Genomic DNA, 9,664 nt, shown 5'->3' with positions numbered 1-9,664 from the left:
TGGCGGCTCACCTCTGTAGCCCCCTGACAACTGTTATCGCTGCATTGTCGTCGCGCGGGTGTAACGGAGTGGCGAGAGAGCCGACATTTACAGGGCACACGAACGTGGTGCGCACGTACCGCGCCTCGCCTCCCTCTTCCTCCTCCTCCTCCCGGAAGGCAGCGGCGATCCGGACGTCGTGGGGAGAGCCTCTGCGCTGCCGTCCCGCGGCAACGTTCGCGCCGTTCGGTCGGCGCGCCCGCCCGCGCATAGACCACCGATCGTGGAATCGCCATGTCGCCTCGGCGTCGCGCCCGCGCGACGTCCCCTCGTTCGCCCGGATCAGAAACGACAGGCCGAGTCCCCGTCGCCGCACCGTCCCTCCCGTGTCGCCCAGGTGTCCGCTAGGTTATGTATTCGCGGTCACGTGGTGCGCCGTACCGTAACCTAACCTAACCTAACTTACCTTTCTCTCTCTCTCTCTCTCTCCCCTTTCCCGTCTCCCCACTGCGGCGATGCGATATCGCGGCGAGCCGAAGCGATGCACCACGGCGGCCGATGACGGATTACGGATCGCGTTGAGATAGTAAACAAGTCGCACAACAGCTGTGGCTTTATCTGGTCGCGAGCGAGATAAATGGGGAACGGCGCGCGGGCGGCGAGTCGCTGGGACCGATATCGCTCGCCGTGGTGTTAACCTCCGCCCGAGGGGGAGCTCGAGGCCAGCGGGCGCGGATCATGCCTCGGGAATCCACCCCCGTGACAGTCCGACGGGGGCAGCGGACCGCTTAGGTTATGTCGTACCGTCAAGGCGTTCGTATCTCAGCGAGGGACACGTCGGCGTAGAGAGCCAAGGACTACAATGGGCGACCACATCGGCGATAACATACTAATCCCGCAAGTCGACAATGTCGTGCTGGTCGACAAGAGCGACGGCGGTAACAAGAGCATGGACGGGACGCTGTGCATCAGCGGCCACCACCTCATCCTGTCCTCCAGGCAGGACGACGGCCAGGAGTTTTGGGTAGGCGTCGATGAGTTGTTAATCGCGTGTAGATTGCGCGTCGAGGGGTGCAGTTGCAAAAGTACGGGAGAAAAGTGTCTAAATTTGTTGCCGAGTATTGTTCTGTGTCCTTGGTTTTGAGGGCGAGCGATGTACTTCGAGAAATGTGTTTCGAAAGATTGGCAGCTCGCTCTAATAATTTTCGAGCGCGCTCACCTCTTTGAATCAATCTCACTGTGTCCTTCTCCTTTCGCCAGCTGATGAACAGGAACATCGACGTCGTCGAGAAGAAACTGAACGCCCAGAGTCCAGGCGGTAGCATAATATTGAAGTGCAAGGACTTCCAGATCCTTCAGCTAGATATCGGCTCCACTAACGATTTAATCAACGCCACGCTGTCCATAGAGAAGCTAATATCGCTAGGTAATTTGTTAACATCCGCGACGCGTTGCTCGACAACGAGACCGTACAATTGTCCTTTACATTGCAGACCAAACTCTACAATACCCGTTCTTCTATCGGCCGCAGACGAGCAACAACATTATGGTGCGGGTAGAGGACGGCTGGACGGCGTTCGCGCCCGTCTCCGAGTGGTCCAGATTGTTGGCGGCTCACGGGGACGAGTGGCGTATCAGTTACCTCAACAGAGACTACAAAGTCTGCAATTCGTATCCGTCGGCGGTCATAGTGCCGCGTCAAGTGGACGACAAAGTTGTAATAGCCTCGGCTGGCTTTAGGGACGGCGGAAGGTTCCCCGTGTTATGTTACCGACACGAGGGAGGAGTAAGTAGTGAACGTAACGGAAAGTCCCTTCTATTATGAGACAGGATTCCAATACGAGATACCAAATTCAATCAGATCTTTTCCTTTCGCAACGATTACACGATCCGACCGTCAATTTTCCACTAAACAGTCTTTACTCCAAGGGCGATAAATTCATGATGGGACCAAGACGCGATATTAATTTAGCAGAGATCCTGCTATCTCACGTTAGGAGCCTATTTCATAATAGGGAACTCTCCTCTATGTTAAATTACAAAGTCTATTCGATGCTTTACTTTGTTCATCTTATTGCAGAGTATACTATTGAGAAGCAGTCAGCCGTTGTGCGGTGCTACCGGCAAGAGGTGCAAGGAAGATGAAAAACTGCTGAACGCAGTTCTGGGCCCTGGGAGGCGTGGGTAAGTACAGCTAACATACGTTTTCCAAATAGATATTTCCCGATATTTATTACAGTCCTGGGATTTTATACGTAGTTACATAGTGGACACAAGATCGGTTAATCAGGCGCAGAGTGCCAGAGCCAGAGGCGGCGGCACGGAGATGGACACGGCTTATCCGCAATGGCGTAAAGTACACAAAGCGGTTCCTCGGCCGCACGATCTGGCCGATAGTTTCTACAGATTGATAGAGGCTTGCAACGACGTGAACAGCTCCACTTCGCAGTGGCTGTCGAAACTGGACAGCAGCGGGTGGCTAACTGCTGTACAGAGCGCTTTAAATGCCGCTTGCGTCACCGCGCAATGCCTGCATCAAGAGGCTGCGGCCGTACTAGTGCACGGTACAGCGTATACGCAGCAAATGAATAATTAATTTAGTTGTTACGAAAGCATATCGTGTTCATTCGCTCGTTTCCTTCGAGATACCAATTCCGTAATGAATTCCGTAACAACGTTATACGATCTCGGTTTGTAGGCAGCACAGGTAGGGACTCCACGTTGGTCGTGACCAGTTTGGCCCAGGCAATACTGAATCCCGATTGCCGGACGGTACGAGGACTCCAGGCGCTCATAGAGCGCGAGTGGTTGCAGGCCGGCCATCAATTTTTCAGCCGGACCCGTTGCGGAGCGTATCAATCCGTGAGCTCGCAAAATCCCACGCACGCGCCGACCTTTCTGCTTTTCCTCGACTGCCTGTACCAGCTGCACCACCAATTCCAATTCAGCTTCGAGTACACCGCGGATTTGCTCATCAAATTGTACAAGCACGCCTACTCCTCCAACTACGGTACATTTTTAGGTACGTGAGGCATTAATCGCGTCTCTGTTTACTTTTCTACATCACCCAAGTTACATTTTTATATTAAAACATCCTATTCTCTCGTTATAACTACGAGTTATGATATTAGAAAACGCGCAACATTGTCGCATACGTACACTTGTCGTATTGCTTTGTGTAAAAGATTAGATAAATCGTTAAAATAGAAATTAAAACGCATAATATTCACATATACACAATTCTTTATTTAAATTACAATAAGTATATTTGCTATGTATTATTATTGCTTACTCATCGTTACATGTATTGCTCGTCTACTCAGGTGACTCGGAGGCGGAGAGGATAAAATTACGGCTGTCCGAGCGAACCTACAGCTTATGGTCGTACATGAATCAGCCGGACGTTTTGGAGCAGTGGATCAATCCGTTGTACGAGCCGAATCCGGGAGTGATTTGGCCCAGCGTTGCACCCATCAGTATTCAGCTGTGGAAAGAACTGTACCTCGCGCATACAAGCGCAGCCCTCTGGGACGGTATGCTCTCCTACGCGAAGCAGATCAAGCAGAATCACACGGCGGTGCGCAAGGTGGCCGGACAGCTGCAGGCGCAGATCAAGCAGGCGTTGGAGGAGATCCGTTCGGATCCGGACATGTCGCGGGGAGACGCGGACAATCAGGAGGACCATCCCCGTATAGCGCAATTGAGCCTGGAGTCTCAGAGTACTTGATACAGATCGTAGAGGCCGAAGGAACACCGAGGAGATCTGCGCCGGCAGATTCAACGATCTTGTCAATATGCCTTTAATTATACAATACTACGTTGGCCCGCACGGATCAACGGTCTTCACCTGCCACGAATGCTTGAAGCCTTCGTAACGAAAAAGAAAAGAAAAAAAATTCTCAACGCAATTCCTTCGACCTCTCGCCGAGATGAAGAAGGGGACGTCTATTAGTTTAAGAATAGGTCTGCGCCCCATCGGGCGTGTTATCGTTGTCAATATAGATTTGAATATTGCGTATTTCATGTATTTCTCTCACGTCACGTTAGTCGACGTTATATAAGTCATCACGCGATTTTGCCCTACGTAGTGAAACTCGCATCACCGTAAGGATATCAAGTTCTATTTAAATGAGACGAGATAAATTGTGATATTTTTTATTTCACGACAAATGTATGGCGTCACATCACGAAACAATTAATTATATTACAGCGTGCATGCATATATATATTATATACAAGAGTAATTTTATATATAATATGTATATGTATGTATATATCTCTCTAAAATATACTATATACATATATAATTTATTTGTTCAAAGTAAAGTAATATAAAGAAATGAGAACGGACTGCTATTGTAAATCCGTTATTAAAGAGCGTAATTGCAAGGGTAGGACTTGCGAATTTTTCACTTGGAGCGTGCGGAGAGAAGGAAATCTCGCTCGTTCGGGGGTACGGACGAGTTTTTACCGTTATTCGGGAAGGATGGCGGGAGGGCGGCCGATGAGAGAGGGCACGGGAAGGGACGAGGGGAGGTAAAGGGCAGGATTGTTGCCGCTGCCGTGGCGAAAGGGGGAGAGAAGACTGGAGGGGAAAGCGCGGCAGGTGTTCACACACAAAGAAACTGAAAGGGAATCCCACGGCCATTGGCTCCGCCACTCAGGAATGCATCAAGTTTCGTCAGCGTTCACGTTTCGCGATCGAATATACATTGCACATGCACGTGTATGCGTTCTCTCGATGCAATTGCGAAACGGGAGTGAAAGATGCGCCGCGCTCGGGGAAGACAAAGGACAGGTCGACCAAGGTGGGATGCAACTGTAAACGAAGCGAAGAGGCAGTCGATGTTGCGATTTTAATCGAGCGATCTTAAACGAGAGCTTAGCGGCGTTTACGTTCTTAATGTTCCCCGAAGGCTCCGAGGTCGCGTCTCTGAACATAACAGAATTCGCGCGGGCTTCGAGCGGCGCGCGAGGGTGAGAAGGGCGATACGAGATTGAGACTGGAATAATTTCCGCCGAAGTTCCCGACGCCTTATCCCTGCGCTCGCCCACAAACCGATCGGGGAAGAGCATTCTGGAGCGCGTCTTATCGGGAGATACAGAACTCAAACACGAAAGAGAGCAGCTCCGAGATTTGGCTTTGGATGTGCTCGCTGAAGTATTTCGAAGATGCTAGAACGTCCTTCGACGCGTTCACGACGCCATTTAGGCATCGTGTCTTGGCGGCGGCGGCGGCGGCGGCGGCGACACGGGCGAGCGCGCGCGGAGATTATTATACCGGTTTCGAATCTGCGCGATGGAGGAGATCCGTGAGAAATCGCGACCTCGCGTCTGCGACCGTTACCTCGTGATACCGCTGCGTAGCTTCGAGCCTTTCTCTATGTCTTTCTCTCTTTATCCTTTCGTCGGTCCGTCCCTCATTTACCTCGCGATATCACTTTTCCCAGAAGACTCGAGAGAACAGAAGAACAGGTGTGTTGGTCCACGCGCGAGCGCGCGCGCTCGCGCTTCGCGCTCTCCTCGCCTCAACACAGGTCCAGTATCCTTGGATGAGTGTGGATCTAGTCACGCATATAAACGTGAAACGTGGACTGAATTCAAACCCATCCAGGGCCGCTGGACGGGCGTGTCGAACGGTCCCGCGTTGTCCGGTTTCCCTCTTCCTCCGGAAACGCGCGCGCGCGCTCTCTCTTTCTCTCTCTCTCTCCTGAGGACCCGATTCGCCGCCAGGAAATTTCCTCGTCCTCGCGTCCAAAGAGAGCACAAACGTCGTCGGCGGAGCCGGAAAGCAGAGTGATGCGTCCGTCGGGAATGGCATTAGCGGCCTCACTCGTAGTAGGGGCATTCTCGGAGAAGGGGCCCTGTACCGCCGTTCTCTCTGTCTTTCTCTCTTCCTCTCTCTCTCTCTCTCTTCTCCCCTCACCCCCGTTCGGTTCGTCGATCTCTCTTCGTTCGGCGATCCCGGCTCTCTCCCTTCCTTTCTACCTCCCGCTCGCAGGCAGGCAGTTACCGTCCGTGAGGCCCTTAAGGAGGGGCGAGAGAAGGGACGCTTTTTCCCAAGGCGTCCGGGGATCACAACAAAGAAAGATGCGATTTTCGAAGCGAAGAGCGGAGAGCGAAACGACCGCGCGGAGAGACGTTTCTGGACAGCAGCCTGAGAGCGCTGGTAAAATGTGTCTCTCCCTCTCTTTCTCTCGCTATTAGAGAGAAGACGTATATACATATACCGGAAGGCGATGCCGTATTCTTGAGTAAAACGCGTTCGCTCGCTACGCTTCCGCGAACCAGCGAGATGAATGCCGGATTCTTCTTTTATCAGCACGCAAAAATGAAAGTGGCGTCCCTGTGCGGACGTCGTATCACGGCCGCTGTACCGAGTTGGACGGGACGCCTCGTGTTTCGAGGGCCGGGATTTCGAAAAACCTGAGCACCACTGCCACCAGAATCAAAGTGCCGCTCTAACGGCGGTCGAGAACGTTCCTCTTCTTATCTGGAATAAACCAACGAGTTACTTCGAAATTCAATCAATTCTCGTCCTACGCTGATTTCGGCGCGGTACATTTGGGAGATCGTTCCAAGTACCGTGTACATACATCACCTCGATTTCAATTGGCAGCGGGGAACCGATTGCGTGTACGCTGTAAGATTGTCTCTCTTCTCAATATTAAGGATGTATTGGACGTATGATCTCAGGACAAAAGTGCATGAAATTGGAAATACTTGAATGTCTACTCTGAACGCATAGTAAATCTGGACGTAAGAAACTTGAACGATAGTTGGAGTCTTGTTTGTACTCCTACAAAGGTATTTTTCACTTTACAAATGCTCTTTCCTGCATTTTTTTCACTTATCAGCCTAAACTTTTGATAGTGAAAATACCCTGATTGCAACTTAATGACGTCAAATATTTTCCAAACTAAAAAGTTCGTGCCGACAGCACGAATATCTCAAGTTATATCTCAGCAGCCGTTTAGTGGATGCATTTTTACTCTTCTGCAGTACATTAGGAAGACCAAAGGAACAATTTCGCAAAGTTCTAGCGACTTTGTACTATTGTGAAGATATGTCCGACACATCCTTAAACGAACGTAAACCTTCGTGGTCGGTAGAAACGCCGGCTCGCGCATCTCCTGCGTCCGGCAAAGGGTTTTTATTCACTCTCGTCCGCTCCCTGCAAATTATAAAAATCCGAGAGAAAGACGCTCTTGTTACTTTACAATTTTGAGTACAATTGAAAACCGAGTCCGGGGAGCTTTTACCGTCCAGAATTGCACGGCGTCACCACGAACAGAGGAAGACTCACCAGAAATACCGAGAAATTGGAAAATGAGATCTTTTGTTCGCTCTCCGTTCGGTAGCGATCCCCTCGTGCCTCGTGCGCGCTCGTCGTACCACGGATATTCGCGATAACACGCATTGTTGGCGGATTCGCAGGTACGGGGCCGCCGATTGTGTTGCGCAACAGCGAGCGTGTGCGTGACCTTGAACTTCATCTTTCCTTTATCTCTCTCTCCGCGCAGCGTCCCGAGAGAAAAGCCAGCGGCAGCGGTGGCTCGGTTCTCGAGACGCGCGCGTCCAGTCGCACGAAAATAACGCGGGGCCCGGGGAAGAGCCTCGGCCGCCTCTCGTCGGGTTGCGATCCTCCTAGCGAACACCGGAGTAACAGTATATAACAGTGTAACAACATAACTATACCGTCGAGATTGAAATGCATCGCGTTGCCACATCTGTCCGGCGTATACGCCAGACAGTATCGGTTACATAACGTCAATGTAAATGTAATATAACACGCGTGATTTGTCGGCGCTCGAAAGATGTGGGAGCCGGGCCTCGAATATTTTTCGGAAGAAAAATTCGTTCGACGACCGGCCGCGGTGGCTTAACTTCGCAATTGTATTCCGACGCCTCGGCCATCCGGATCGCGGTTCAAGGAAATATATCCACAAAATGTTGGAGAAACTTATCTGCGTGCCGTTCGTTCGGCAATTGGCAAGCGGATAAGTTTCTCCGTTGTTCCGCAGATATATTTTCTTGAGCCGCGACGCGGACGGTCGAAGCGCCGGAATAAATTGTTAAACCACCTTAGCCGAACAATTTCTCCCCCCGTTTCTCAATCAATTACTGGGCGACATCGATATTCCTCTTGGTATTTTAATTTTTATCTCCTCGTAGGTCCCTTCGCTTTCCTTCACCGCATGAACCGCGCAAACACCTCGAGGGGAGGGGGGGGGGGAGGACGTTCGTATTCTTCGTGCGTCCGTTTCGGGAGACATTCTTCGGTAACTCTCTTGCGATCTCGAGCGCGTTATTTTCTCGCCGCAAACCCCCGTGGTAAACATCGCGCGGGAACGTTAGGCAACTGAAATCCGGTTAGGTTGTGAACCGCTTGGGGCATCTCGGCGGGCCGCTGGAAACCGAGGAAACTCGCGATAAAGGGAGAAAAAAACAATGACAACACAGGTAGTCGTAAACGGAGAATGCCAGGAACGTATTTGTGTGCGTGCGGCGCTGGCGACGCGACGCGGCCGACGATTTTCGGGGACAACTCGCGCGGCTCGAGTTAGGATCGCTGCGAGTTGGGATATTATTCTTGGCGTATTAACAAAGATCCGCGAGGCCGCGCGGGGCGCACGATCGACGGCAACGTCGGGCGGCATGAAAATCGATCGAAAATTATTTCGACTAATTGCGCCCGCTCCGATTTCTCGAGTTAAATTTGAAACTCGTAAACACTTTAACGTTAGAGCCTCAGCAAGTAAATGTGCCCTCGCAGAGAGCAGTTGGTCGCCCAGCGAGTACAAACGAGGCCCGCGATTTATGGGGCCTCTCCACTTTGACAGGAAAAATCGGAGCACCACTGTCGAGACCTATGGACGCTTTAAAGACGGTTGGGAATAGAGTGGAAGAAGGAGGGCGCGCGCGCGCGAGAGAGAGAGAGAGAGAGAGAGAGAGGGAGGGAGAGAGAAGGAGAGAAAGGACGTCGGGTCGTGAAAAGCGAAGGGGAAGGAGCGAGGCGAAGCTCGCAATTGTCGTTTCCATAGTGATTTATACCAAGAGCCCAGGATAGCATTCGGGGAGAATCCCAAGGCGAAAAACCGGACCGGTACGGAACCGATCCCGGGGTGTCGATTCGAGCGCGGACTATCAGCAACGTGACGAACTACGAGCGACTACGAGGGGGGGGGGGCGGGGAAAGCGCCGTCCGGGGCTGAAGAAAGTCTCGACTCTCGGAAAGCGAGAAAAGTATCGGGGCAACATAATCGGCGCGGAGATGGCGTTGTTTAAAATTCCGAGAATTATATTTCAAAATTTCTTGGTGTCGCATTTCCCCCCCGCCGCCGCCGGCCAGCGCCATCTATCGAGACCGGCTGAAACCTCGCGCCGCACGTCGTTTGCCGCGCCATCTGTCGGACTCGCCCGGAGTCTCGCGGTCAATGCTGAATTACCGAGCGAGGGGGACACAGATGGCGCTGACGGTGGCAAAATTGTGGGCTTATGCCCATTCTACACCTAGGGATGATCCTACTTGTGGCTCATCCGATACCCCTTCTATACCTAAAGCTAATCCTACTTGCAGCTTATCCGAGGGAGTAGTATAAAGTGTAAAAGGTTTACACTTTGGTTGGTTTCCAATCGTACCAAAGTACAACTACAGTGTACCCTTTTACACTTTATACTACTC

General features: G+C 51.6%; 1 protein-coding gene across 1 annotated transcript; it reads left to right on the top strand.

Annotated features, from left to right (window-relative positions):
• The first annotated feature begins 406 nt into the window (after nt 1-406).
• Nucleotides 407-4,164, top strand: LOC105569037 (myotubularin-related protein 9). The gene is made up of 7 exons (XM_012025166.1): nt 407-1,003; nt 1,240-1,405; nt 1,473-1,765; nt 2,060-2,163; nt 2,239-2,543; nt 2,678-3,001; nt 3,303-4,164. Exons 1-7 carry the CDS (start codon nt 842-844, stop codon nt 3,704-3,706), a joined length of 1,758 nt encoding a protein of 585 aa, XP_011880556.1. The 5' UTR covers nt 407-841; the 3' UTR covers nt 3,707-4,164.
• The last annotated feature ends 5,500 nt before the right edge of the window (nt 4,165-9,664 follow it).

The sequence above is a fragment of the Vollenhovia emeryi genome, unplaced genomic scaffold (genome assembly GCF_000949405.1).
Source record: "Vollenhovia emeryi isolate VEMERY1.0 unplaced genomic scaffold, V.emery_V1.0 DF939126.1, whole genome shotgun sequence".
Classification (NCBI taxonomy): Eukaryota; Metazoa; Arthropoda; class Insecta; order Hymenoptera; family Formicidae; genus Vollenhovia; species Vollenhovia emeryi.
The sequence above is the reverse complement of the archived record's forward strand: the minus strand, read 5'-3'. Positions and strand labels throughout refer to the sequence as shown.

Coding starts and splice junctions, on each gene's coding strand:
- LOC105569037 (XM_012025166.1), top strand. CDS start 842: ATGGGCGACCACATCGGCGATAACATACTAATCCCGCAAGTCGACAAT. Junction 1,004..1,239: donor ACGACGGCCAGGAGTTTTGG/GTAGGCGTCGAT, acceptor TCCTTTCGCCAG/CTGATGAACAGGAACATCGA. Junction 3,002..3,302: donor CAACTACGGTACATTTTTAG/GTACGTGAGGCA, acceptor TCGTCTACTCAG/GTGACTCGGAGGCGGAGAGG.